The 26904-nt window shown below is 48.4% G+C and overlaps 12 protein-coding genes across 12 annotated transcripts; 6 read left to right on the forward strand and 6 right to left on the reverse strand.

The window, feature by feature from the left end:
• Positions 1-1496: 1496 nt before the first annotated feature.
• Positions 1497-2050, reverse strand: N7503_009860 (uncharacterized protein; the record flags this gene model as incomplete). The annotated part of the gene is made up of 3 exons (XM_057069406.1): positions 1497-1526; positions 1575-1804; positions 1870-2050. The coding sequence occupies 3 exons, from the start codon at positions 2048-2050 to the stop codon at positions 1497-1499; spliced, it is 441 nt and encodes a 146-aa protein (XP_056916017.1).
• Positions 2051-2746: 696 nt separating this feature from the next.
• hmgX lies at positions 2747-3541 on the reverse strand (the record flags this gene model as incomplete). The annotated part of the gene is made up of 1 exon (XM_057069407.1): positions 2747-3541. The coding sequence occupies one exon, from the start codon at positions 3539-3541 to the stop codon at positions 2747-2749; it is 795 nt and encodes a 264-aa protein (XP_056916018.1).
• A 534-nt stretch (positions 3542-4075) lies between these two features.
• N7503_009862 (4-hydroxyphenylpyruvate dioxygenase family protein) lies at positions 4076-5473 on the forward strand (the record flags this gene model as incomplete). The annotated part of the gene is made up of 4 exons (XM_057069408.1): positions 4076-4737; positions 4812-4871; positions 4922-5279; positions 5339-5473. 4 exons carry the CDS (start codon positions 4076-4078, stop codon positions 5471-5473), a joined length of 1215 nt encoding a protein of 404 aa, XP_056916019.1.
• A 556-nt stretch (positions 5474-6029) lies between these two features.
• Positions 6030-6977, forward strand: N7503_009863 (alpha/beta fold hydrolase; the record flags this gene model as incomplete). Its single annotated transcript, XM_057069409.1, has 1 exon — positions 6030-6977. One exon carries the CDS (start codon positions 6030-6032, stop codon positions 6975-6977), a length of 948 nt encoding a protein of 315 aa, XP_056916020.1.
• A 979-nt stretch (positions 6978-7956) lies between these two features.
• On the reverse strand, positions 7957-8787 carry N7503_009864 (uncharacterized protein; the record flags this gene model as incomplete). Its single annotated transcript, XM_057069410.1, has 1 exon — positions 7957-8787. The coding sequence occupies one exon, from the start codon at positions 8785-8787 to the stop codon at positions 7957-7959; it is 831 nt and encodes a 276-aa protein (XP_056916021.1).
• Positions 8788-9686: 899 nt separating this feature from the next.
• Positions 9687-10487, reverse strand: N7503_009865 (SDR family oxidoreductase; the record flags this gene model as incomplete). Its single annotated transcript, XM_057069411.1, has 1 exon — positions 9687-10487. The coding sequence occupies one exon, from the start codon at positions 10485-10487 to the stop codon at positions 9687-9689; it is 801 nt and encodes a 266-aa protein (XP_056916022.1).
• Positions 10488-11809: 1322 nt separating this feature from the next.
• Positions 11810-12397, forward strand: N7503_009866 (RING finger protein; the record flags this gene model as incomplete). The annotated part of the gene is made up of 1 exon (XM_057069412.1): positions 11810-12397. The coding sequence occupies one exon, from the start codon at positions 11810-11812 to the stop codon at positions 12395-12397; it is 588 nt and encodes a 195-aa protein (XP_056916023.1).
• A 531-nt stretch (positions 12398-12928) lies between these two features.
• N7503_009867 (ATP-dependent Clp protease ATP-binding subunit) lies at positions 12929-15724 on the forward strand (the record flags this gene model as incomplete). Its single annotated transcript, XM_057069413.1, has 1 exon — positions 12929-15724. The coding sequence occupies one exon, from the start codon at positions 12929-12931 to the stop codon at positions 15722-15724; it is 2796 nt and encodes a 931-aa protein (XP_056916024.1).
• Positions 15725-16166: 442 nt separating this feature from the next.
• On the forward strand, positions 16167-18279 carry N7503_009868 (pyridoxamine phosphate oxidase; the record flags this gene model as incomplete). The annotated part of the gene is made up of 3 exons (XM_057069414.1): positions 16167-16283; positions 16357-16948; positions 17450-18279. 3 exons carry the CDS (start codon positions 16167-16169, stop codon positions 18277-18279), a joined length of 1539 nt encoding a protein of 512 aa, XP_056916025.1.
• A 619-nt stretch (positions 18280-18898) lies between these two features.
• N7503_009869 (VIT and vWA domain-containing protein) lies at positions 18899-22048 on the forward strand (the record flags this gene model as incomplete). The annotated part of the gene is made up of 1 exon (XM_057069415.1): positions 18899-22048. The coding sequence occupies one exon, from the start codon at positions 18899-18901 to the stop codon at positions 22046-22048; it is 3150 nt and encodes a 1049-aa protein (XP_056916026.1).
• A 1356-nt stretch (positions 22049-23404) lies between these two features.
• Positions 23405-23862, reverse strand: N7503_009870 (uncharacterized protein; the record flags this gene model as incomplete). Its single annotated transcript, XM_057069416.1, has 3 exons — positions 23405-23610; positions 23670-23743; positions 23807-23862. The coding sequence occupies 3 exons, from the start codon at positions 23860-23862 to the stop codon at positions 23405-23407; spliced, it is 336 nt and encodes a 111-aa protein (XP_056916027.1).
• A 985-nt stretch (positions 23863-24847) lies between these two features.
• Positions 24848-25966, reverse strand: N7503_009871 (alkene reductase; the record flags this gene model as incomplete). The annotated part of the gene is made up of 1 exon (XM_057069417.1): positions 24848-25966. One exon carries the CDS (start codon positions 25964-25966, stop codon positions 24848-24850), a length of 1119 nt encoding a protein of 372 aa, XP_056916028.1.
• Between the last annotated feature and the right edge of the window lie 938 nt (positions 25967-26904).

Genomic DNA, 26904 nt, shown 5'->3' on the forward strand with positions numbered 1-26904 from the left:
TCTTAAGTGCCCCGCAGCAATAGCCCCAAACTGTTGTTCTGGTGTTTGTACGAATTTGAATACTAACCCTCTTACTTGCGGCGCTTGCAACACAACAGTAGGTAGTTGGAATTCACTCCCTGTAGAATAGCTGAATCTCTGCTAATATGTGTGTTTAATACTACCCCAAGTGCCCGTTGACAGCTCCTTTATGTTGTGCTGGCGAATGTTCCAACATACTAACCGATCCCAAAAACTGCGGGGCATGTAGCATTACAGTGAATATTTCCTTCCCTTACCCCAACCCACTTGTGAAATGTCAAATGCTGATCTGATGCGAAAAACAGTGTCCAGCAGCAACACCTAGCTGTTGCTTCGGGACATGTAGGAATTTAAGCAGCAGCCCTCTGACATGTGGAGCTTGCAACAACACGGTACCACTCTCTTTAGGAGCTGAATTTGGTTATCTCCTATCATCTGGGCAGCTAATAACTCACTAATCCTGCCTTGTAGTGCTCGGTAACCTCTCCCACTTGCTGCAGCGGGAACTGTATCAGTACTATAACTGATCCTGGAAATTGCGGAGCCTGTGGAACGATAGTAAGATTGGTTACTCTATACTACCGACCGGCTTAGAATATTGAACTTATTTGAACCCTAGTGCCCTGGAACAGACCCGAATTGTTGCTCTGGAACATGCGTCAACTTGAATACCAGCTCAACGAACTGTGGAACATGTGCTAGTACTGTGAGTGCCGTCAGTGAATATTTTCATTTGGCTTTGCTAACTAATTTCAGTGCTCAGGAACAACACCTAACTGCTGCGCCAGGTCATGCACAAATACCGCTTCGGATATAAACAACTGTGGAAGTTGTGGGAACAAGGTATTTCATGCTTCAAATTTATTGCATTGGTTATTTAAGGCTGTATATTGATACGAATTTCAAAATTCAGTGCACAGCCACCCAGAGCTGTATCAACGGCACATGTGGAGTCTGTCCCACAAACCAGACATTTTGTAGCGTTACAAGCACATGTGTAAGTATCAAGAAGGTAGTTGCGCATGTCTTCTATTGACAATTCTCTAGTGTGCGGCAAATAATACATGCATTTCTTCAGGGCCACACATTGGCTGTTGTCCGAATGCCTTCGCCTGTCCAAGCTTTCTGAATCCCACAGGACCTAAAGTTTGCGTGAGTATATCTATCCACAATTACTCTCATGAGTGACTATCTAACTCCGGCAATGTAGTGCACTATACCTTGCTTCCTTGGCGTGTGTTCCCTGTCCACCGATACAAAAATGACCAAAATAACAGTTCCTTTAGCTCTTTTGCAAGAAGAAGTGGTGGCTCCAGGCTAGTGCATTGTAATTTGAAGCTTTGCAAACTTTAGTAGCTCAAGTTATCAATCAAATCTTTGAAGTGGAAGTTTGCACTGAAATTCAAGTTCATCCGTATCTCCTACTCAGTGTTGAGTTTCATCACTTGAAAATTCCCTAAATACATATCCACCGCTTATTTCTTGCCGCCTTGTGCGGACGGGTCCTATAAAAGTCAGTAAAGCTCTGTTCAACTTATTCGGGAGATACATACCAAGTAAACCTGATAAAAGTGCATCTTAATACCCTCACCCTCTTGTTGTGGCGCAAAAACCACCCGTCCAGCCCAGGGAACATAAACGTCATTCTCCGGGTCAGCCTTGAGACGATAGTTCACTCCACCATAGAGCATGATCTCATTTTCTCCACCGAAGAAAATGCGAGTGGGAGTGTGTTTCCGTGAAGCAACATGAGTCCACAGACCGTGGCGAATAGTACGAATTGCTGGAAGTTCCGAGGTGAGTATGGAACGGGCAGCGGATATCATGGATGCTCGGTCGGATACATACCATCAGTGCCCTTGGCCTCTTTGGGACCCATGATCAAAGTTGCGTCGCCAGTGAAGTTCTCAACATATTTCTCATGCATTGACTCGGTGTCGCTGGTGCGGTAGAAGTCCTGCATGAAGCTGACGATGGCGGCCGCGCGGGGCGGGGCCAGGGAAGTGTCGTATTGGATTTCGTATGACATGGTGTGCGGGCGGTTGAGTTTTTTTTGGGAAGCTGATTTGATGATTCCACTGGTTGATAATTGAAGGGGAAGTAGAAGAAATAGTTTATGGAATGGGGATGCTCATATGCGATTCAAGGTCCGTTACCTCACTTCTTGATGTGGGGGATGCGTCGGGCCGATAGCCGGTGCCGCATCCGATCTTATCGAGCCGTACAAATCATGAAACACCGCCAGGTGTTCCTACAAATGATTGAGACCGCGTACAGTACCTTCGGAATTGAGGCTCTAAATGATGAGCCACTTCATTCGACATTTTGCATAAGTCCACCGCGAACATTTCCACATGCATTTTCAAATCCATGACTGTCGGGTCAATCTCAGCATTCCCTGGTAAATTCGCAACACTGTCATGCGACAGCTGTCGGCTTCAGGTAAGCTGTAGGTAGCTTGTATTTGAGCTAGACGTATAGAAACACAAGTTTGCACTGGTTCACTCACTCTACGGAAGAATAGAAAGTGCCCGCAGAGCTGGGTTTCGGATCACGATAAGCTTGATCGGATGCTAGCATCACGTAAGCATATCCATGATGCCATGTATAAGCATGAAGAGGACTGACCAAGTGGATATTATGAAAGAGAATATGCTTAATTGACTATCGCTATATGCAAAATTCCAAACGCCAAGAATGTTCATGAGGCACCAGAGCAGTTGACCTATGTCGAGGGTTGTGTTTGCCCCTCGAATTCCTCGAATTCCTTTCTCATCGCTTCTTTAACGATCGCGCCACACATCTTCGCATAAGGATTTGTTTGCACGGCTAGTTGCTGTGCTACCTTATTGCCATATCTGCCACCCAAAAAGAAATCTCGACTCGCCATCTCCTCGAGTTGATCAGCCTCAAGTCCTCGCAAGCGATCCGGACCCACGGCTTCTTCTTGCAGGGCCTGAGTCTTCTTCGCTCGCGCAGCTTTCAATAACAAATATCCTCTGTGTGTATGCGCATCGGCCAGTAGCCGCGCCTGCCCTGATGATATCGGGTCGGCGGGTGAAGCAGGGGTGGCGAGAGTGATTGCTTGACCCAAGTCCGCTAAGATTCGAGAAGACACTTCTGCAGCCCGAGGTGTGAACAGGGCGTCATCTGAGCCATTCTCAGTATCTGTACTGTTGTGCTGAAGATCGACTAGCATGCGCAAGGCCTGGGCGCGGTTGGTATATGCGGGTGGGTAGGTCGGGTATTGAGCAAGAAGATCATCGAGTTTATTTACCGCTGAACTAACGTTCTCAGAGGTTGGGTTCATGCTTGGCTGTAGCTCGCGAATGATTTCGATTTCGCGATTCTTCACCAAAAGAAGATCTTCTGGTGAGAGGTTCACGGTTGCTGGCCATGGCGGGAGTGATGAATCGACTGTGACTCCGGATGAGGGTGAGGATTCGGCATCGAACAGAGCTTGGAGAACAGCCGCATCGTTAGATGTTAACGATGGACGAGGAGTTGCGACTGATGTCATGATAGTATCTGTCGCTTCTGGTAATGGTGTTTTTGGGTTGAGAAAAAAATATCAAGAGTACAACATCCACCAGGTGAAGTGAATGAGTCTTAAGGATATGAAAGATTAAATTTAAAATTTTTTTGAATATGATAAAAAGTAGAATGATAAAGAAAAGCTTTTTAAAAAATAAGTAGAAGTAACGCATGAAATGAGGGCAGTCAATATCCGCAAGCTATCCGGCCCGGCTGTTACCGGCTATTCCAGGGAAAACCAGCATGCGGTCCCAGCCGAGCTGGGGCACGGGTCTTTGGCTTACAATGATAGCACCAATGACGATGAATGCAATGAGATATCCGCAGAAGCCCCGGTACGGTTAATAGAAGTCGTTTGGCTGGTTCTTATAAAGTAGAACTTGTGGCGTCTTTTCCATATCATCTCACTTCACATCTGACACTTCCATCTCTTCTTATCTTATAACTTCACGAAGTATCATTTAAGAACTTAAGAACGAAGACAACCGAGTATTCTGACCCAAAAGGAAAAAACACCAAAATGGCCCCTTCAGCTATTTCCACAACTCCACCTCCTTCCACGGTGAACGAGTCATCCTCTATCACCAGCTATCGAGGTTACGACCACGTCCACTGGTATGTCGGAAACGCCAAGCAAGCCGCAAGCTACTACATCACTCGCATGGGATTCAAGCGTATTGCCTACCGTGGTCTCGAAACTGGAAGCCGAGCTACCTGTTCTCATGTTATTCGCAACGGAGATATCACTTTCATTCTCACCTCGCCTCTCCGCTCTTTGGACCAGATCGACCGCTTCACTACCGAAGAACAAGACCAGCTTCGTGAGATTCACCACCATCTCGAGCAGCACGGCGATGCAGTAAAGGATGTTGCATTTGAAGTAGATGATGTTGATGCTGTCTACTTTGCTGCTGTCAAGAATGGTGCCAAGTCGGTCTCCGCTCCCTCTGTTCTCAAGGATGAGGGCGGCCAAGTCAAGGTTGGGACAATTCAGACATACGGTCAGACTACACACACTTTGATCGAGCGCAAGGCATACCGGGGTGCTTTCTTACCTGGCTACCGTTTGGAATCTGGCACCGAGGACCCTATCACAAAATTCCTGCCTGGCGTGGGACTTCAACGGATCGACCACTGTGTTGGAAACCAGGATTGGGATGAGATGGATAAGATTTGCGAATAGTAAGTTTCTTTGCAGTCTTCCCTCAATAGCGAACAAAACAAATAGAGGGAACTCAATACTAACGGTTTATTAGCTACGAAAAGGCCCTTGGATTCCATCGTTTCTGGTCCGTGGACGACAGCCAAATCTGCACGTAAGTCGAGGCAAACTGCTCCTGTCAAGATAAGATACTAATCTTCACAGTGAGTTCTCTGCCTTGAAGAGTATCGTCATGTCATCACCCAACGAATTGGTCAAGATGCCCATCAACGAGCCAGCCAAGGGCAAGAAGCAATCTCAGATCGAGGAGTATGTTGATTTCTACAACGGCGCTGGTGTGCAGCACATCGCGCTGTTGACCGACGACATCATCCGCGACATCACCAACCTGAAGGCCCGTGGAGTGGAGTTCATCAAGGTTCCCGAGACCTATTATACCGACATGAGGGCCCGCTTGAAGAAGTCCGGGCTTGTGCTGCATGAAGACTTTGAGACAATTCGCAGCTTGGATATTTTGATCGACTTTGACGAGGGTGGGTACTTGCTGCAGCTTTTCACCAAGGTATGTTTGTCTTTTCGTTCGTTTTATGTGGTAGCTTACATGCTAATGTCGAATGATAGCATTTGATGGATCGTCCTACTGTGTTCATGGAGATTATTCAACGGCACAACTTCTCCGGCTTTGGAGCAGGAAACTTCAAATCGCTGTTTGAGGCGATTGAGCGGGAACAAGAGCTTCGTGGAAATTTGATCTAAATTTGAGACTGGACAGAAGCTTCATGGAAACCTGAATTAAAATTAAGACCTGGAAAGGTACGACGCGACATTATTGGAGGGTTTCTTTCCTTTTTCTTTGTCTATTTAGCGAGTGCCGTGCATTTCCAATATACAGTAATCTTTGAAATCTCTCTCTCTTTCTTGCCCACAGGAACCCGCCCGCCTACTTTAATATTAACTTATGAATAACCAGGGCCCCTTTAGATAAACCTTGGACTTTTTTGTGTGGACAGATGCAGGCTTTTATGCCAAGTATCAAAACCATACACAAGATTCCTTCCATTGAATGTCTATCTTTTATATCAGCTTGTTCAATGATGCTCCTAGAGTCTAGATCAGCTAGGTCGGATTTTGCCTTCGGACTATATTTGGTGCTCCGATCACCTCACCTCGAGTCACTCAGGGTCTAAGGGTCATAAGCTGCCTGATGACAAATCAACTTGCATGCGGGTTCAACTAGTGAAGTCGGCGCATTCATCTCACAGATATTACATTCTCAACATCCATCTTCAATCAGCAAATCATAGCCGGAATCATGAGCCTTGAGAGTTTAGCTGATTCGTTTCCCAACCAATGGAGTAAGCGAAATGCCTGGATCAAGAATCCCAGCGACAACAACCAGTCGGTCCGCATCAGCTACATCGAGTGCGCACCGCCAACAACCAGTGATCCAAAAGGGAATATTTTATTGATCCACGGGTTTCCACAAACTTCGTATCAATTCCGGCATGTGATAAAACCTCTCGCCGAGGAGGGTTTTCGAATTATAGTGCCCGACTATCGCGGGGCTGGTCAATCATCACATCCCGCCCAAGATTTTAGGAAACAGACAATGGCGCGCGATCTTTTCTCTCTGATCCATGATCATCTCGGTATTACGCAGGCAATTCACGTGGTCGGGCATGACATTGGGGGCATGATTGCCCATGCATATGCCACGCTGTATCCCAACCATGTGGCGAGTGTCATTTGGGGTGAATGCCCGCTTCCTGGCACTTCTATCTACGACAAGAACAAAAGCATGCCTGAACAATTTCACTTTGTATTCCACAGTGTGCCTGATGATTTGGCGCTTTCCCTGGTGACTGGAAGGGAGAAGATATACCTGAACCATTTCTTTTCTAAACAGAGCTTCAACGCTCAAGCGATATCTCCTTTTGACTTGGACTTCTACACTCTACAATACTCGCAGCCGGGAGCACTACGATGTTCCTTTGAAATTTATCGGGCATTTGAAGAAGATGCTCGAGAAAATCTGGAAAGCTTGCGCCTCAAAGGAAAGTGTACCCGACCTGTGCTCATCCTTAGTGGCTCACAGAGCCGGCATGCTCACGAGGCCAGAGAAATGGTCGAAGAAGTTTATGCTGGAGATATTCAGATTGCAGAGGTCAAAGACTCCGGTCATTATATTGCAGAAGAGAACCCAGACGGCTTTGTGCAGGCGGTGTTGGCCTTCATACACTCTCATGCGGCTGTGGAGTGATTGTCAACTTGGAAATTTTATTTAGCTGGAGCCCATTATTCTGGTTGATTACGTTTTTCTTACTTTTGTGAGAGATGGAGGAGGTTCTTTCCAAGGTTGGAGAACGGACGTCTATCTCACGAGCACATAATAGAGCATATCATTCGTGATATCTCCGATTACAAGGTGCTCCAGGTACTAATGTCTAGGATGCGTTGATTCTGTGTAGTTGAGAGACCCAAGCCAGTCTGTTCAGAACTGGACGTGACCATGCCAATAAATACGAAGGCCTCCGGCATGGCTCGATTGCCATTTCCATTTCTGTCATAAAGTCATAGAGCGGGCGTGGACGGAAGCCCGTGCGACCGAAAGGAGAGCAAAAAGAAAATCGCAAAGAACGCCGGCGCGTTCGATATTTGACTGTCCACGTTGGGTTCATATTATTCGAGTCTTACCCTCACCCGACACCGTCTTTACTTCAGAACGGCTTCTCTGGGGAAAAGAGAAGAGAGAAAAGCGAAAAAACTGATTTCGAATATCACTGTACCTCGAAACGAACATTTAAGCATTATTTTCTTTCCTCTTCCAAGGCGATATCGTATATACTAAAGTATCTCCACGATCATATGAGATGATAGAGTCTAAGTATGCGCACTCGGGAAAGATTATCTATTGGGACAAATATGGATGAAGAACTCTGGTCTATAGGTCAATGTTTGGTCTCATACTGGTAATCTGTCATGGATAACCTAGTGGAAGGCTCACCGCCAAGTCCGCAACCTTGCTTCGGTCACCTGACCAGCAGGTACTGGTGCCTGGTACGAATCCTGGGGTCGACACTTCACTCGCGCGAGTAATCCGCGACGCTGTTTGTCGCTAAGCAATGAAAGTGATACTTGAGGGAAGCAATTCTGCAGAGGCACTTTCACCCTGGGATGGCGTCGCCAGAATACACCGTCCTGTTACAAGGAATTGGGCTACTTGGTGAGACAACCGTTTTTTATTTTTGTTTCTCCGTTTTCTGCACCGAATGACATCCATCAACAAGCTCATGGTCGAATAAAGAATCACACTCATCTTCTGAACTCCCAGACTCCTCATCAGCCTCTTCAACTGTGTAATCCAATTGTTTCATATCTTGATGCTGAACAGCATAAATGGGGCATGTTGACACTGAACTCCGAGGTACTGATGGCACAGCCCATTTCATATCGGTATTGGTGGAGAGGTGTGTTGCTTTCTGTGGTGGCAGTCCAATCTGTTCAGAAATCGCAACTCTGTCTCCATCATGGTCATCGTCCTGGCCCTCAATTGCTCCCAACATTGCCGGCATATCTTCCCGCTCACAACCTTCCGATCGAAACCCCCTTCGGTTCGCCTGCTTGGCACGTGCCTTGCTACAAGCCTTTCGGGCATCTTTCATGCGATATGCCAAATTGCTAGAAATCGAGAATATCTCCTCGGCATCTTCATGACTGAAACGATTCATACACTCATCCACGAAAATCATAAGTCTGCGCGGTCGATGAGTTCTGCCTGTACGAGTCCGGCTTTGCAGTGCTACTCGGAGAAGAAGGACAACTTCCTTTTTCACTACAATGCGAGCGAGTATGCATGCTGCACAGCCATTGATCTCGTACGGCCAGGCACCCGGCGCTACTGGGCTGCCTAGTACAGGTTTGGTCCACATACCCTTCAACGCGCGCAACTTGCTGAGAATGTACGTTTCGGTGGGTCTGACAAGCTGAGGGTGTCTGTCGAATGGATGGAAACATTGTGTTACCTCCCGTTGGACGAGACTTAAGATGTCCCGGAGCACGTCGGCATTCATGGGTCGGTGGAGCTCACATAGTCCCGAAGACTTTATGTTCAGACCTGAAAAGGATACTCGCGGACGGAGAAGTCTTTTTGGAAGAGTTTTGATAAGCCTTTGAACTTGTTGGACTTGAAAACTTGTGGTGTTGTATACATGCAAAATCTCTGTCAGCAACTTAACTTCTGTGCGGCTCAGCTCATTGACTGACCGTGGGTATGCTTCCATGAAGTTGACCGTCGGGGCTCCTAGGCTGAATCGTACGGTAAATCGTTTGTTTTGCATGTTGCTAGATCGTAACTTGGCGCCTAGTGAGTTTCTACTGATACTTTCAAAATGCAGACAGACGCCTTATTATATGTGGCAAGTATCAGACCAAACCTACTACCATGCTGCACTGGCATTACCTATTAAATGGTGACGTTTAATTCTTTTGGCTGATTTGCCTTTGTGCGCTTTGATCATTCACTACTGCCAATGACTATAGGATATTTGCGACATTTTTTCATTTCCTTTGTAACCCAGCCAATACCTTAGCCAGCAAAATGAAGATGTATTACATTGAGGACCAAAATGCTGTATATCACCTGGGACTGATCCAAAGAAAACTTAATGACTGACAGATACGTTGTAAAGTGAAAGGTATTCGACGATGGAAACTAAATGTGGGCTACTTCAATCTGGCCGTAGAACTTTCTAGTGGATACCATGCCCGGGCCACCGACCATAAAGTCTAATCCCCTAATCCACTTCAAATATCTTGGCAAGTACGTGATAGGAAGGCATTGATTTATTACGTGGCAAGAAACAGACTTAGCAAAGTAGATGCTTTTCTTCATTCATTAATCCGAAGCTACATTATCGTCAAAGATGTGGTACCAGCCGAGAAATCAAAGTCGTTAATGTACATGTTGCGTTTACCGCACGCAGTAACCGCCATCGATGAGGAGATCGGTACCGGTCATGTAAGAGCTAGCATCGCTGACCAGGTAGACATAAGCACCCTTCAGCTCCTTAGCTTGACCGTTGCGACCCATAGGGATCATAGAGTTCCAAAGGTCCTGAACGTCCTTCTCCACAAAGTCCGACAAGCCAGTGTCGATGTATCCGGGAGAAATGCTGTTAACACGAGCAAAGTCGCGCCACTCGTTGGCCAAAGAACGGGCCATGTGGATGCAGCCGGCCTTGGCAACGTTGTATGAAGTCTGTTCCTGGGGGAAGTTGGCGATGTGGCCGGACATGGAGGAGGTGATGACGAAGCTGCCAGTGCCACGCTCCTTGAAGTGAGCGCCGACGGCCTTGGCGCAGTGGAAAGTACCAGTCAAGTCGGTTTGGATGACTTCAGACCAGTCGGAGACGGAGCCATCGAGGATACCGCTGTTGGCGGTGCGGCCAGCGTTGGCAATGAAGGCATCGATCTTGCCGAAGTCCTTAATTGTGTTGTTGACGAGCTCTTGCACGCTCTCCCAGTTGCCGACATCGCACTTGTAGGCCTTCACCTTGACACCGTAGGTCTCAGCGAGCTCCTTGGCGTTCTTCTCGCCGCCCTCGGGGCGAGAGGCGTAGGTAATGGCGAGGTCAGCGCCCATCTCGGCGCAACCGCGGGCGGCCTCAATGCCCATGCCACGGGGGCCCGAGGCACCGGTGACGACAACAACCTTGCCCTTAAGGCTGAAAAGGTCCTTGAGGTGGTCGGCTTTGGGAACGGAGATAGGCATGGTGGATGTGTATGTTTGAGATTGGGTGGAGGGTTGAGTGTAGGTTGTTGATTAGAGGAGAATTGTAAAGATGTAAGATGGAAGAAAGTACGAGGGGAGAGGGGTAATTATAGACTAAGACCGGAAGATGAGGTCAACTAAATCATGAGAGGCTGCCTTGATTAAGCTCTGTGCACACCCCTCCTTCTGATTCTAAACCGTGCCATGACCTCATAATGGAGTCTTCGGATTTTGGTGGGCATGCATGATAGCTGGATATTGCCACAATGGGGACCACTCGATCCCCCCGGCAAGCCGGGTTCGATATCCTTGTTCTTGGTCTTGCACCGAATTTGGCTACACCGGTCAACAACACTGGGCAAGTCGTCGGGCAATCAACCGGGAATAGCTGGAGCGGGTGGATGCGGAGCCAATGATGTCATGACTCTCATCCAACGCGACTTGGCGCACGGCTAGACCAACAGGTCAGCTCTAGATCCATTCTACCCGACCAGAAAAGTATGATGAGCATTGTTTGGAGTTCGAATAAAATAAAATATTATCCATTTTTGAGCTAACCAAGGTACAGAGGGACTATACTATCTCGACGTGCGATTAGGATTGGTGATCTCATAGCGTGGAACCTGGCCGATCGACCCACATTTAACGGATTGATGTACAGGGACAGTCATAGTATGTGCCAAGTCCAATGCAGGCATATCATATTTCCGGCATTCAACGCCCATGAGTCTCCTTTGCGATTAGTTTAGTCATTTCGCAACGTAATATCGAAAACCAATACTTTCATGCGTGGTCTGACTCTACTTCCGCTTCATTGCCGGGATCATTTGTTATTCTTGGATGGAAGTCCTAGCCAAGACATTATCACAAAGGACTTTGTTCAAAATATCCAATACTCGTCCATTGTAGTCCGGTCTCAGACTGGTTGATGGTCCCATTTCCTCGACGCCATTGTTCAGTCACAGAAAATGCCCATTTTACTCATTCAGCTCTTTATTTCTCATTGAATCGCACTCTGAAACAATGCATATAATGAGAGCTATATATATGCCAACATTGGGATTCTTCCTTTGTTTTGAAGCGGCACAAAGAATCAATGAAGACAATGCTAGACAAGTGCATGATCATGATGAATATAAAACCACGATTTTTCCTGCATTGGTCTCGAGTCACCATTTACATTCAGTTCAAATACTTATCGCAACGACACTGAAATTACTGCACTGTACGCAAATATTTCCCATACAAATTTTCGCCAATTCGCCAATTGTTAACCATCGAGTCAAAGTCCATTAGTCCAAGGTAAGTCATCATTTAATACAATGTCCCAGGACGGTCGAGAAGAGCCACCGGAGTTGATCTCGGATGACGGGAGTGATCTCACAGACATTGAAGTCGACATACTTGAACCTTTTGACCATATGCCCTCGCTTGGAGGTCTTTCCAACAGAGAGGTCCAGGAGCTGGTCAACAGTGGGGATGAATGGGCAATTAGAGCGTATTACCAAACGCTCATTATTATCGCATCAATAATAGATTATGAGTTGCCTGGAATAGGTTTGTCTAGCGATGAACTGGATTTTCTAAGCGAAGAACAGCCAGAGGGGCCGGTGACGCCCAATCCCCTCCCCACCTTACCCGCGACAGACGCTGACCAACGAATGATTGATTCTGGAGTAGAGTGTGCTATTTGCCTAAACCCTCCAGAGCTCGGAGGAAGGGTCACTACACTGCCTTGTGGTCATCTGTTCCATTACCTTTGTATTACACAGTGGCTTACTCGGAGTACCACTTGCCCGCTTTGCCGACAGGACGCCGTCCCCTTGGACCAGCATGATCCAAATACCGGGAATGATGAGCCTCATCGCTCAGATGGTCGACCGGAGCGACATGTTCACTGGGCGATATAGCTTCAGGTGAGTGGTAGAATCGAGAAGAGACTAGAACATTGCAGAATAATCAAATTTCGCTTTTCAGAAACGGTATTGGGTATGGGTTTTGTTCTGTGGTATACTTGAGATAGTCGACTTGTCGTGATTAATAGATTTCCGATACTTTCTCGTTGAATAGTAAGAAACTCCATATCATAAAGTATATCAGATCTATAGAAGTGCAATGCAAAGTAAACAAGCTACCCTGACGGGAAGCAGTGGGCCCCACTATCGAGAGAATGGGCCAATCATACAGCTCATATCTGGAAGGTTCTCACGTGCTTCCCGTACTTTCTGGAACGCTGTAGACGGTTGTCGTGGCGTCATGAGGCATCGGCGGGGTACTGGGCCGACGAGTATATTAACTACATCATCGACGTCCGCCACATCAGACCATTATAACTTACAGTCTTTCACTCTGAATCGATCTTGTTAACTCTTTCACCTACTCATTTACCTTCCCATAAATCTTTCATCTCGACTGATCTTACCACGACATATCCGTTCAAAATGAACGGCGCCCAATTTACAGACCGGGCCAACAAGGCCTTGCTAGACTCTAGCGCTCTGGCCGAACAATACGCCCACTCCCAAATTCTCCCTATCCACCTGGCAGTTGCACTGCTAAATCCCTCCCAAGACGATGCCGACAATCAACAGCCCGCCGGGCACTCCTCACACGATGCCGCGACCGCGCCACTCTTCCGCCAAGTGGTGGAAAAAGCTCATGGTGACCCCCAGCTGCTAGATCGTTCATTAATGAAGCTGCTGGTTCGGTTACCAAGCCAAGACCCTCCTCCAGAGTCCGTCAGCGTCTCTCCCGCACTCGCCAAGGTGATCCGGTCAGCCACCGACTTGTCCAAGACCCAAAAGGACAGCTTCGTGGCGATCGACCACTTAATTCAGGCTACCGCTCAGGACTCCCAGGTTCAGCGCGCCCTGGCCGACGCCAACATCCCCAATGTTAAATTAATCGACACCGCCGTCCAGCAGATTCGTGGTACACGGCGCGTGGACTCCAAGACCGCAGACTCGGAAAGTGAGAGCGAGAATCTGAAGAAGTTCACCATCGATATGACTTCTTTAGCTCGTGAGGGTAAAATTGACCCTGTCATTGGTCGCGAGGAGGAAATCCGACGTGTTATTCGCATTCTGAGTCGGCGTACCAAGAACAATCCTGTCCTCATTGGTGAGCCTGGTGTGGGTAAGACAACTATCGTTGAGGGACTGGCCCGCCGCATTGTCAATGCGGATATCCCTGCCAATCTCGCCCAATGTAAGCTCCTCTCCCTTGATGTCGGCTCTCTAGTAGCCGGCAGCAAATACCGTGGCGAGTTCGAGGAGCGCATGAAGGGTGTTCTCAAAGAAATTGAAGATTCTAAGGACACAATTGTCCTCTTCGTTGATGAGATCCACTTGCTTATGGGCGCTGGATCTAGTGGCGAAGGTGGCATGGATGCTGCAAACCTTCTCAAGCCAATGCTGGCTCGTGGTCAATTGCACTGCATCGGTGCTACGACCTTGAGTGAGTATCGCAAGTACATCGAGAAGGATCAAGCCTTCGAGCGACGATTCCAGCAAGTCCTGGTCAAGGAACCTTCAGTCCCGGAAACTATTTCTATCCTTCGTGGTCTGAAGGAGAAGTACGAAGTCCACCACGGTGTCAACATCCTTGATGGTGCTATTGTCACTGCGGCTACTCTCGCTTCCCGCTACCTGACAGCCCGTCGTCTTCCCGATTCTGCTGTCGACCTTATCGATGAAGCCGCCGCCGCAGTTCGTGTGACTCGAGAGTCTGAGCCTGAAGCTTTGGATACCCTCGAGCGCAAGCTACGACAGCTTCAGATTGAAATTCACGCTCTGGAACGCGAACAAGACGAAGCATCAAAAGCCCGTTTGGAAGCTGCCAAGCAGGAAGCTGCCAATGTCTCCGAAGAACTTCGCCCCATGCGCCAGAAATACGAGAGCGAAAAGCAACGCAGCAAGGAAGTTCAAGATGCCAAGATCAAGCTTGACTCCCTCAAAGTTAAGCGTGACGAAGCAGAGCGCTCAGGCGACACCGTCACCGCGGCCGATCTCGAATACTATGCCATCCCCGAAACTAAGACTCTTATTGAGCGTCTTGAGGCTGACCGTGCCCGGGCCGATGCCGAGCGCCGAGCTGCCCATGGTGACGCTGGCGAAGCCCTGCTCGCCGACGCCGTCGGTCCCGATCAAATCAACGAGATTGTTGCTCGATGGACCGGCATTCCCGTCACCCGACTCAAGACTACCGAGAAGGACAAGTTGCTCAACATGGAGAAGTACCTGGGCAAACTTGTCATTGGTCAAAAGGAGGCTGTTGTGTCTGTCTCAAATGCAATCAGACTTCAGCGGTCTGGTCTTAGCAACCCGAACTCGCCTCCCAGCTTCTTGTTCTGTGGTCCTTCCGGTACCGGTAAGACCCTCCTTACCAAGGCCCTCGCGGAGTTCCTCTTCGACGACCCCAAGTCTATGATTCGCTTCGATATGTCTGAATACCAGGAACGCCACTCGCTGAGCCGAATGATTGGTGCACCTCCTGGCTATGTCGGTCACGACGCCGGTGGTCAGTTGACCGAAAGCTTGCGCCGTCGCCCCTTCTCCATCCTCTTGTTTGACGAAGTCGAGAAAGCTGCCAAGGAAGTCCTCACTGTTCTTCTGCAGCTGATGGACGACGGCCGTATCACCGATGGACAAGGCCGCATTGTTGATGCTAAGAACTGCATTGTTGTCATGACCTCCAACCTGGGTGCTGGGTACCTGTCCCGGCCCACAACCAAAGACGGCCGCATTGATCCCCAAACTCGCGAACTGGTTATGGGTGCTCTCCGCGACTACTTCCTCCCCGAGTTCCTTAACCGTATCTCCAGTACTGTTATCTTTAATCGCCTCACCAGGAAGGAGATTCGCAAGATTGTGGATCTACGACTTGCTGAGGTTCAGAAGCGATTGGAGCACAATGGTCGCAACGTCCTCATCCAATGTACCGAGGAAGTCAAGGACTACCTTGGTGCATCTGGATACTCTCCAGCCTATGGTGCTCGTCCCCTCGGTCGCATCATCGAAAAGGAGGTTCTCAACCGCCTTGCTGTTCTCATCCTGCGTGGCAGCATTCAAGATGGCGAAATTGCTCGCGTGGTCATGATTGATGGACGTATCGACGTCTTACCGAATCATGAGATTGGCGAAAGCGACCTTGACGACGACGAAGAAATGGTTGACTCTGACGACGCTCTCGCGGAGATGGAGGATGGCAGTGGCGACATGGATCTCTACGATGAGTAAACTGGTTTTTTATGCGCTGGCCGATGAAAATCTGGATATACACATATACGATGACTCACGAGTTTGACGAATTGTTTTCTGATCTTATTGCATTTTATTTATTGTGAATTATGTCATGGAGTCGGTGTTTATATTTGATTGAAAGAATCAGCTTTTTGGCTTATCAGCCGAGAAAGCTCATCCGAAACCGTTAATGTAAAGATAGCCTACTTCAAAATAATTTCAGTGTTTTGATCATCATAATATGAGCCTCTCCGTAGAATTTCCATAAGTTTCCACATTAATGTAGATTCAACCTTATCCGCCGTGTACATAGAATGTCCAATTGGATGACGTTGATATCAGCCCACCTTCAGCCCACCTTGACACCGCCCTCGACAGATCGATCCTCCATCCCGAACTCCTCCGCCCAAGCTCTAAACAAGCTTGCAATCCAGTCACCATGGCTGACTCTATCAATCCCCCTCTTTCCTACGAGGCATCTGCCACCACCACCCACCCTCATGAGGCAACTTGCTTGCCCTCGGAGGTCGTCGCCTGCCTGAAGAACTCCCGCTTCGTATGCAATCACCGAACCCCAGCGCATCTGCCCCAATCACACTTCCAAAATACTGACCATGACCATCAATTAGCTCCATCTGGCAACATGTGATGATAAACTCACTCCCCATATCTCTCTCATGTCCTACACCTACCTCCCCTCCACCCCGTTCGACCCCTACCCTACCATCATTATGACCACCAACCCCGCCTCCCGAAAGACCAACCACCTCCTCTCCAACCCTCGCCTATCGCTCCTCGTTCATGACTGGGTCTCCCACCGCCCACCAACTCGCGCCCCGGGTGGGCGCGACGGATCTCCCCCACCCGCCGCTACCCGCTCATCACTGGCCAGCCTGCTTCTCAACCTGAACACCAGTGCTCTCTCTAGTATCTCCACTACTATCACTGGAGAAGCACGTTTCCTGGAACCTGGCTCGGAGGAGGAGTCTTGGTGCAAGGAGCGCCATCTGGAGAACAACACCTTCGAAGAGGAGGAGATGTCTCTCTTTGGTCAGCAGCAGCGAACGGACCCGGCTGCGCGCCGCGCCAGTATGTCGATTGATAGTGATGTACGGGTAGTTACGGTGCAGGTGCGCGAGGGTCGCATTGCGGATTGGAAGGGTGGTGTGCGGGACTGGATCTTGCTTCCCCCCGCGGGTGAACAGGAGGGACTAGTCAATGGTATCTCCTCATAGCTGGTCACCCCAACAGGCTCTTTTTCACTGCAAAAGGATCTGATATGAACATATCGATCGCCTTGCAAAGCAAGTCTTTCCATGGCTGAATTTGAGTTTACGCTGGCAGGATAGCCAGAAAAGCCAAGTGTCCGCGATGTTGTTTTATTGTTATCTGATGCCGATGTGCCAATTAACATTTGGATACGAAGTAGAATGAAATGAGCATTGAAATGCCAAAACATGCAATCAAAGAGTAAAAACTGTAGCAGAGCGACCATGATCGTCATAGTCTACGGAGCTCATGACTTATCTTATCGGAGAGCTCCCAGCTTCTCCGCAACTCAAATTCCTAACTTTCCAACTCCGAGGGAAACCGAATTGTCCAACTGCAATGATTACGGAGAATAATACCTACTGCCTTGAATAATCCCACGATCAAAGTCGCCATAATGAGACTCGCTCACCTCCACCTCCCACACACCACGCCTTTCGCGCGAGTGTCCAGTCTCCAGCAAGCACTTACAAGCCGCTTCCTCACACACAAAAAAGCTCACCTCCCCGGGCTCCCTATCGTCGCAAACAGATCTCAAGACCAATCTCCCGGGGCATGCACACCTTCCACCCCCCGACCCAACAATCATCACCTTCACTCCAAACCCGGTCTACACAACCGGTCGTCGCGACCTCCCACCCTCAAACACCTGCCCCAACTCACCAACAAACCACCTCTCCCTCCCACCACCCCTGGAGCCAATCCGCGCAATCCTCACTCCCTCCGGCACCAATGCCCCAAAAGCAGAGTATCACCCCACCCTCCGCGGCGGCCAAACAACATATCACGGCCCAGGCCAAATGGTCGCATATACGATCCTCGACCTCCGCCGTTTGGGCTTAACACCGCGGTGCCATATTCGCGTTCTCGAGAACAGCGTCATCGATGTGCTAAAGCGATACGGTGTCAACGGTTTCACGACTGAGGATCCAGGTGTTTGGGTTCAAGATCCTGCTTCGTCTGCCGGGGCGGCGCCGAAAAAGATTACGGCTGTGGGTGTGCATCTGCGACGCAATATTAGTAGCTTTGGGGTTGGGTTGAATGTTACTCAGGAGCCAATGTGGTTCTTCAAGCAGATTGTTGCATGTGGGTTGGAAGGGAAAGAGGTGACTAGTTTGGAGGGGGTTGGGATTAATGGAGTAACTGTTGATGAGGCTGCTAGTGAGTTTGTGGAAAGGTTTGTTGAGCGGGTTAATCAGGATTTTGCTTGTGGGGAGGGAACTGGAGAGAAGATTGATGAGGTATATCAAGTTCAGGAGGAGGATTTGTTGAGGTGTTTGTAGAATATGGATGTATATAAATATAGCTAGAGGTACCTGCATTTTGGGCTCTCTGCTAGGTATCCTGAACCTTGGAACGTATGACAGTAGTAGAAACCTTAGGTTCTGAATTATGTTGCGGCATAATTATGCCCAGCTAGGTCCGAAGTAATACACATCAATTGAGAGTTATACTCCAAGGCCGTAAATTAAACGACCAAAGAGCCGCCGGAGGATTGGGAGCCGGAGCTGGTGGCCTGGCACTAAAAGGGTAAGGATCTACTGTATGCCCGGTGCACTGAAACACATTTGTCTTATGAATCAAGCTTGAGCCATGGAAGTAGCAAAGAGATGCAATTTTTATCTTCTCATCGAATCATAATTTAGTTTATGACAAATACGAGTCATGCGGCTCTAGGCAACGGGCGGAGCACCGCTTTGCGGGGAAACTCCGAGTCGACTGGTGTATGGATGCCTGATTCACCCTTCGAAATTCTATATCTATCTCGCCTCCCCTCTGTCTTGCTCTTTTTCTTTCCATCCTGATCAATATCTATCAACTTCTCTCCTTCAAACAAAGTATCAGAATACTTAAATGAGATCAAAAAAATTAAGTTTCAAAAAATATCGACTCTCACCCATCATGGCACAAGTCAACTGTGGCTGTTGTGTTTACGTTGGAAATATCTTCCAATATCTGCCCCAAGTCTCTCTCAAAGCCCATGCAACCATTTTCTCTACCGCAGCTCGTACCACATTGACCCAGACCTTTGTCAACCCTTCCAACTGTATCCTAGAAGAGGCTTCCTACAGGTTCCCCCTCTACGATGGCGTCAGTGTTGTCGGCTTCCAGTGTCACGTCGGCACCCGCCTTCTACATAGCAAAGTGAAATCCAAGGAACAGGCTAACATCGACTACCAAGATGCTGTGGATAGGAATGAGTCAGCCGCCATCATGGATCAATCTCCCACCGAAAGCGATGTTTTCACCATTCGCCTGGGAAATGTTCCAGCCAACGAGAAAGTGATCGTGGAAATCACTTTTATTGGTGAACTCAAGCAAGATGCACAACTCGATGGAGTCCGCTACACATTGCCTAACTCCATTGCCCCTCGCTATCAAAACCTGTTCACCATGCCACCCCCCGAGCAAACCCCTGGTTTTCCAATTCAGTTGGAAGGGATTTCTATCACCGCTGACATTCTGCTGGAAAAATCCTCTGTCATCCGAGAAATCCAGTCCCCAAGCCACTCCCCGAAAGTCTCTCTTGGTAGAGTCTCCTCCACCGCGTCAGAAGCCAGCGGTTTTGAGCCGTCTCAGGCCTCTGCTACTCTGCGTCTAGGAAAGGACAGCCAAGCACTACTAGAACGCGACTTTGTTCTAGTTGCCAAAGCTGATGGACTTGATAATCCTCGCGCACTTCTTGAGTCTCACCCGACTATTCCAGGCCAGCGCGCTTTGATGGCTACACTGGTACCCAAGTTCAGTTTACCGCCCAATAAGCCGGAGATCGTGTTCGTGATTGATCGAAGTGGCAGCATGCGTGGAAATATCAGCACCCTGAAAGATGCTCTTCGGGTTTTCCTGAAGTCTTTGCCACTTGGAGTGTGCTTTAATATTTGCTCTTTTGGATCGGAGTATTCATTCCTATGGCCAAGCAGCAAAGCATATGACAAGTCAAGCCTCCAGGAGGCCCTCAACTTGGTGAATAGCATTGGCGCTGATATGAGAGGTACTAATATGCAGCCGGCCGTGGAGGCTACCGTGAAAAATCGCCTTGCGGAGAAGGACTTGGAAGTTCTATTACTTACCGATGGTGAAATAATGGACCAACAATCACTTTTCGAAATCGTTCGAGAAACCGCCAATAAGCATACTGCTCGCTTCTTTACTCTGGGTATCGGTCATGCAGTATCCCACGCCTTGATTGAAGGAGTGGCACGAGCTGGCCAGGGATTTTCTCAGTCGGTACTCCAGAACGAAGAGCTAGACAAAAGTGTCATCCGGATGCTTAAGGGAGCTCTCACTCCCCATATCTATGACTACAAGCTGGAGGTTGACTACGATAATACGGTGGATCAAGATTTTGAGATAGTCAACCCTGCCAGCCTTTCCTCGACTAAAACTGAGGTAGATTCCAACGGCGCGGTCGAACAGCCAGCTGCTCCCCCCATTTCCCTCTTCAGCGATGATTTCAAGGAGCTAGAGTCATCCTCGGTCCTTGAAGGAGCTTCTGTGAATACTCTCCCCGTGTTTTCCTCACCCAAGACCATCCAAGCCCCACACAAGATTCCTCCCCTTTACCCATTCATCAGGACAACTGCATATCTCCTCCTTGACCCTGAATCTGACAGGATTCCGCATTCTCTTACATTTACAGCCACATCAAAACAGGGTCCCCTGTGTTTGCGGATCCCTATAACTGATATCGGAAAAGGAGAGACCATTCATCAGCTTGCATCTCGCAAAGCCGTCGTTGAACTAGAAGAGCGACACGGCTGGCTGGAAAAAGTCAAAGATGCTAGTGGCAACCCGTTCAAGCAGCTTCACTTCCAGACCCAGGAACAGATCGTCGCTCGCGAATGTCAGAATCTCGGCATCAAGTACCAGATCACAGGCAAATACTGTTCTTTCGTTGCTTTGGAAAACGACCCTGATCTGACCGAAACGCCTGTAACAAGGGAGCCAAAGGTATATAAGGCTGAGAGGGTACGAGTGTCTGTTGCTACTAGAAACAATGACTTACCTGTCACTGCTCACATGGTGATGCGTGCTCGGACAATACCTGCAGCTAGTGCAGGATTCGCGTCATCAGAAAGCGCTAGCATTCGGTCAGGTGGACTGTTTGGATCTGCCAAATACGTTCCACCAGCGCCACCATCGCGTGTAGTCGGCAAAAGGAGTGTACGTCTTACTTCCGAGGGGCTTTTTGGAAATACCCAATCCGTTCCACCACCTCCCTGTGCACAATATCCAGTACCAGCGCGGGTCATATTTGACCAAGCTGCAGCGAGCACTGCTCCGTCTTCAGGTGGACTTTTCGGATCAGCCCAGCCCTTTAGATCAGGGCAACACGTTCCACCGCCCCCAGCATCAGCGCGACGCGTTCCACCACTCCCAGGATCAGGGCAACGCGTTTCACCACCCCCAGCATCAGCGCGACGCGTTCCACCACCCCCAGCATCAAGGCAACGCGTTTCACCACCCCCAGCATCAGCGCGACGTGTTCCACCACCCCCAGCATCAAGGCAACAAAACATGCAAAGCACGCAGCATGCACAAATGCAAATGGCAGCATCAAACAGGGCCATGTTGGGACAGACGACAGCAAGCGCTGGTCTTTCTTCGGGTGGACTTTTCGGATCAGCCCAGTCAACTCCCGCGCCTCCAGCACCAAGTCTTCGGAACATGTCTGAATATTCCATGCAATCTGCAGTTAAGACCCCAAAATCAAAGGTGCACTCCTTGATTGAATTGCAGGGCTTTGAAGGAAGCTGGGTCTGGGATCAGCAGCTTTTCGATGTCATTACCACTGACATGAATGAAACGCGCAACAAAGTTAATGCTATACTCAGGAGTTCCGGCAAACGTGATGTCCTGACGGGGAGAGAGGAGAATGTCGTTGCTACTCTGATGATCATGGGATTGCTGAAGCGGGATCATCAGAATTCTGACGAACTTTGGGGACTTGTCTATGAGAAGGCTGATACTTGGGTCCAGAATGAATTGGCGGAGATGCAAAGCGAGGCTGTTGATGTGCAGAGCATCGGAACTTGGATGTCATTGCTTTAAGGGAATACAGTGGGCCTTGCTGATTGAAAAAAGAGATTAGTGATGTTGCAAGCAGGTAATCATGGACAAATGAAAAGGAATTGGGAAGAAATGACTTGAGTGTCAGGTGTTAGATTGCTTTTTAAAATTAAAATATCCAAATTGAACTGAATTGACTTGCTTCGCAGCTGCCTCCTACTTGACTGATACTTATCCAGTAAAATTGTACATCTGCGGAATTCAGGTAGTTTATATTCCCATTTCATGTCTACTCTCAAAAGTTGCCATATGAAAAGATGACTGCATTTTAATTCGAGCTCGATTTACAGTTCAGGTCACCACTACGGTCGCCGATGCGGTCGGTGCCCACAAAGTCGGCTACCGAATCAGTCCTTGGAGTACATTTCAGGAAATGCGAATGGCTCATCCCATTCCTCAATTCTCATACCTCATTGAGAGACTCTGAGACTTGAAGCTTGGATACCTCCACGTGATCGAGTCGCGCGTGAACAATAACGTTGACAGGAAATGCAGAAGGGATTGACTTCTATAATTCCAAATATGTCTTTGATTATAAAATATGTATATTTATCTGACACCCTCCACCGACCCCTAATTTCTTCCCTCGTGTGTAGGATCCTCGACTATTTTCACAATCAATTTACGACCACATAACCTACTAGCTGTCAGATAAGGTAATATATGTACTGCAACCCAGTATCTAAATGCGGTCAAACTAATTACTCAAAATGATTCAATCTATCTAGCTTCGCTTGCCTCTTCTGCCGATGAATCGTGACAAAGGCATGACCCTTGTGGCGTTCATCTGCTTTATCCATTATAAGGTTCTATCACGAGTCAGATCTCATATAATAAAGTAAGGCAAGGAAAACAAATGTAGACGGACTAAATCTCGATAAGAAAACATCTCTTCTAGTTGTTCTCTTGTCACACCAGAAGGTATGTTGCTAGTCAATATCAATATCATGAGCCTGTGTCCAGGGGAACCACATCACGAACCAAACGTATAGTTTTCTATTTCCGCACAGTTTTGAAGGGTAACTTAGGAATAACCTAGCTATGGCCAGAGTCCAAAGAGGGTCAAATTTCGCCGAGCTAGAGAAATGGACTTCAAAAGATCGAATTGAAGTCGCGAAGTCGGAAAGTGCGCAAAAAGTCAATATGTGGATAAGACATTGCTCTGGGAAGTACACATGAGGCAGAAAATAACGTACATTCTTAAGCGTATGATCCACGCATCCATATGCGCCTATTTGACCACATTATCTTCAGTCGGTTTCCCACTCCTCATACGTTTCACGTTCCCCATTAGTCTCCCGTGTCACTTCCGTTTCCCATCCTAAGAAAGTTTCAAAATTAGATAAAGTAGTAGGATGGTTTTGGCCGAGTAATTTTGGTGTTCCAGGTCCATCTAGGCCAGTCACAGAAGCCGTATCGGGAGGAAGGATAATGCGCAACCTCCTTGGGGTAATTGGGGTAATTGGGGTAATGAACAGCAGCTGGTGCATCATTGGGATTGGCGTCAGGCGAAACAGGCCGAGAGAGCCGGCCAGTTTCTGATGCTGAAAAATATCGTTTCAATGCAAAAGCCACGAAGCAAATCATTGAGATTGTAACTTACCGAAGTTCATTACTCTGTCCTCTTCTTCTGGCACATTGTTCTCCAGGCTGTAGCCGTTTGCTTCGCGACTTTCTCTAGAGGTGTTAAGTTAGTCTGTTTCAACGATTGTCTGAGTTTCCAAATTTACTGAAGAGCACCTTTGCGGGAGATTCGTTATTGGTTGGCAGAATTCTTGATGATGCAGCGTTACCATGGTGAATGCAAGGATCTTTACATAGAGGAGAGTTGAAGTGGGAGATAATGGGATTGGTGTTACCAAAGTGTAGGAAAAACACCGTATAAAAGTAAACCTTGGGCTTTTTATATTCCAGGCGTCATTGTCTCCTCGGGCCCGTCGCACTATAAAGCAGAATGTAGGAAGATCGGCAAAGTTCTCGGCTGAATAACAATTGCAGCATGGTAATAAGACCACATATGTTATCAGCGCAGCTTCTCGACCCTTTGCTGTGACCAATTGAAACTCGGTTCTGTCTCGTAGTGGATCGACCGGAGGAAGCGTTCCCAGGAACACTAGCGTGATATAGATTGTGTGGGGAACTAACTTCTTTGCCAGAGTTTTACTCGAGTCTATGGTTGATGTCTCCCCATCGCGTAGCACAGCGTATCGATACAGTCGAGGCCTTCGGTAGGGGACGTGAGAATATTTGCCTAATGGTGGCAGTGTTTGATGCTCCTGGGATCGAGCCAGCCCCGAACATAGAAAATCGAAGGCAACGAGGGCATTTCTGTTAGAGTGTATTGGATGGATGACGAGATGGAGCCTGGATTGTGAAGAATAGAGTGGATGGTGAGAAATCTACTATCTCACACAAGTTGAAAAGTTGGTTGAGTCGATCAACTGAAAGTTCGAAGATCGCGTTGTGATCAGTCTCCAAATCGGCTTTGATAGAGAAAGTCAAAAATGAAGGAATATCATTATCGCCGTAGTATTACCACTAGGTATAGAAGGACATTTTAGAAAGCGGAGTCCTTCCCCTTCCCTCTCCAAAACTACTACTCATTGCCAGAAGCTTATTTGGGACTTGATGGAGAACACCTTCTGTGTCCCTCCTGGAGCTGAAGCGACATAGTATGACAAGGTTGAGTAACTTCCTATTATAGTTTTGAAATCTACTTTAAGAGGAGATAAATACAAGATATCGGCTCAAGCAGGCTGATCGGGTGCATACCGCAAGGCATCACCTATCCTTAATATTGGCCCCACCCTTAGAAAGGAAATCAGGGCTGAATGGATAGTCTGCGTACCCCGTGCTCAATTTGGGAGTGTAGAAGGTGGGTCGGTCGTACTCATTCAGCTTAATCCCGTGCTGGATCCGAAATGGAAGATCCGGGTTCGCCAAAAAATGCCGTCCGAACACAATAGCAACATCATGATTCAAGTACTCTAGGTCCACTGCCTTCCTCGCCGACCCGGGGGAAAACCCACCAGCCACAAGAACTGGGGACGTTCGACCCCAAACGTCTAGGGCAAACTCGATACCCTCTGTCTTCTCAATATCAACGTTGTTGTTGACGCGCGACTCGACAATGTGCAGATACCCAATCTTCAAAGCCCGGAGCTGCTCAAGCAGGTATACGAACTGTGGAATTGGATTGGCCATTCGCATACCCTGGAAGGTACTCCATGGGCTTATGCGGTACCCGACCTTGTTAGCGCCGATAGTATTAGCGACCGCGGTCGCGACTTGAATGGCAAAACGAGCACGATTCTCCACACTTCCGCCCCACGCATCTGACCGACGGTTACATGTGTCTTGTAGGAATTGATCCAGGAGATAGCCATTTGCGCCGTGGAGTTCCACGCCGTCGAAGCCCGCCTGTATAGCGTTTCGCGCTGCCTTAGCGAAGTCCCCTATAGCCAACTCAATCTGACTTTTGGACATAGCTACAGGGACGGATGTGGCATCCGCCAGTGGAACCGCGCTTGATGACAAAACACCGTGCCCGGCCTCTTCGAGCAGCGAGGCTTCGTCCGCTGCACGGCCAGGTGCAATCAGCTGGGCAAAGATATACGACCCACGCGCGTGTACAGCGTCGACCACCTGCTTCCATCCTTCAATTTGCGCCTCATCCCACAGCCCAGGCGCGTGTGGGAACCCGCTATGGTCGGGCGAGATTAGGGTAGCCTCCGAGATAAGGAGAGTACCAGGTACAGCGGCCCGTTGCTCGTAATACTGAACGGCCATTGAAGATTGAACATGATAATCGTCGGTGCGGAAACGTGTCATAGGGGCCATGACCACACGGTGCGCCAGCGTGATGTCGGCGATCTGGAGGGGCGTGAACAATTTCGACATAGTTGTTGGTGAAGGACACACGACGAAGGCAATTTTTGCAAGGGGTAACAATCTGGTCACAAGTATTCTGAAACGGTGATTGAGATCGTTGTTGGAATCAATATTGCATGCAATTTATATTCATATATTTGAGAGGTATAGTATTACGCTTCGCCGCTACACCTGGGCATCAGTTGGGGTCGATTGCTGACATTTCTCGCGACTTCGGGGCAAGGCTGTTGCGAGGATTTAAGGATTTGGAGGTAAAAAGCTTGGTAATTTGGGTCACCAGCGTCTGCCACTGTCGCCGCAGATCTTCCAACTGGCTCGGAGAGCATGCGCATTTGTAACGCGGGTGTGAGGAAGAAGACGTCGCCTATTCCAGCATGTATTACTAATATAAGTTTGGGGTAGCGGTCGTGTTATGGCGCCGTCGACAAGCCCCCAGAAAAGACAGAAGCAAATGACAAAGAATTGGAGTGATGCAAAGGTGTTGGAGTAGGGTCCGTCCCTGCTGGGGAGAGCGCGCCGTTTAATCCGAGAGGCAGGCGCATTATTAATATCCGAATTGGGGTAACTTTTGATCAACCATCTGACTATAGGAGAAAAAAAGCCATCTGAGAAGACCAAAAGGGCCAACATATTTTGGTGCTTATGGGAGGAAGAGCTTCACGACGATGTAAGATTGACTTTTGTAACGAAGCACTGCTTTTCTATGGCATAGCTGCCATTAAAATGATTTAGTAGCGGGCTGCTTACCCTCTCGCCACAGAGCGATCACCCCGCGGAAGTTCCTTACCTCCAAGTAGGCCACCTGCCTTGAAAGAGAAGGCAAACAAGAGACCCATTTAGATGGCTGACAGCTTCATATATACCAGGGACGGAGGATAATATCATCTATAGTATCTATGAAGGTTGCTTTTGACGTCCTTTAGCGAAAGCTACTTGATTCAAAAAAA

This window comes from Penicillium pulvis (genome assembly GCF_028828015.1).
Source record: "Penicillium pulvis strain IBT 33274 chromosome Unknown scaffold_8_segment0_segment0, whole genome shotgun sequence".
NCBI lineage: Eukaryota > Fungi > Ascomycota > Eurotiomycetes > Eurotiales > Aspergillaceae > Penicillium > Penicillium pulvis.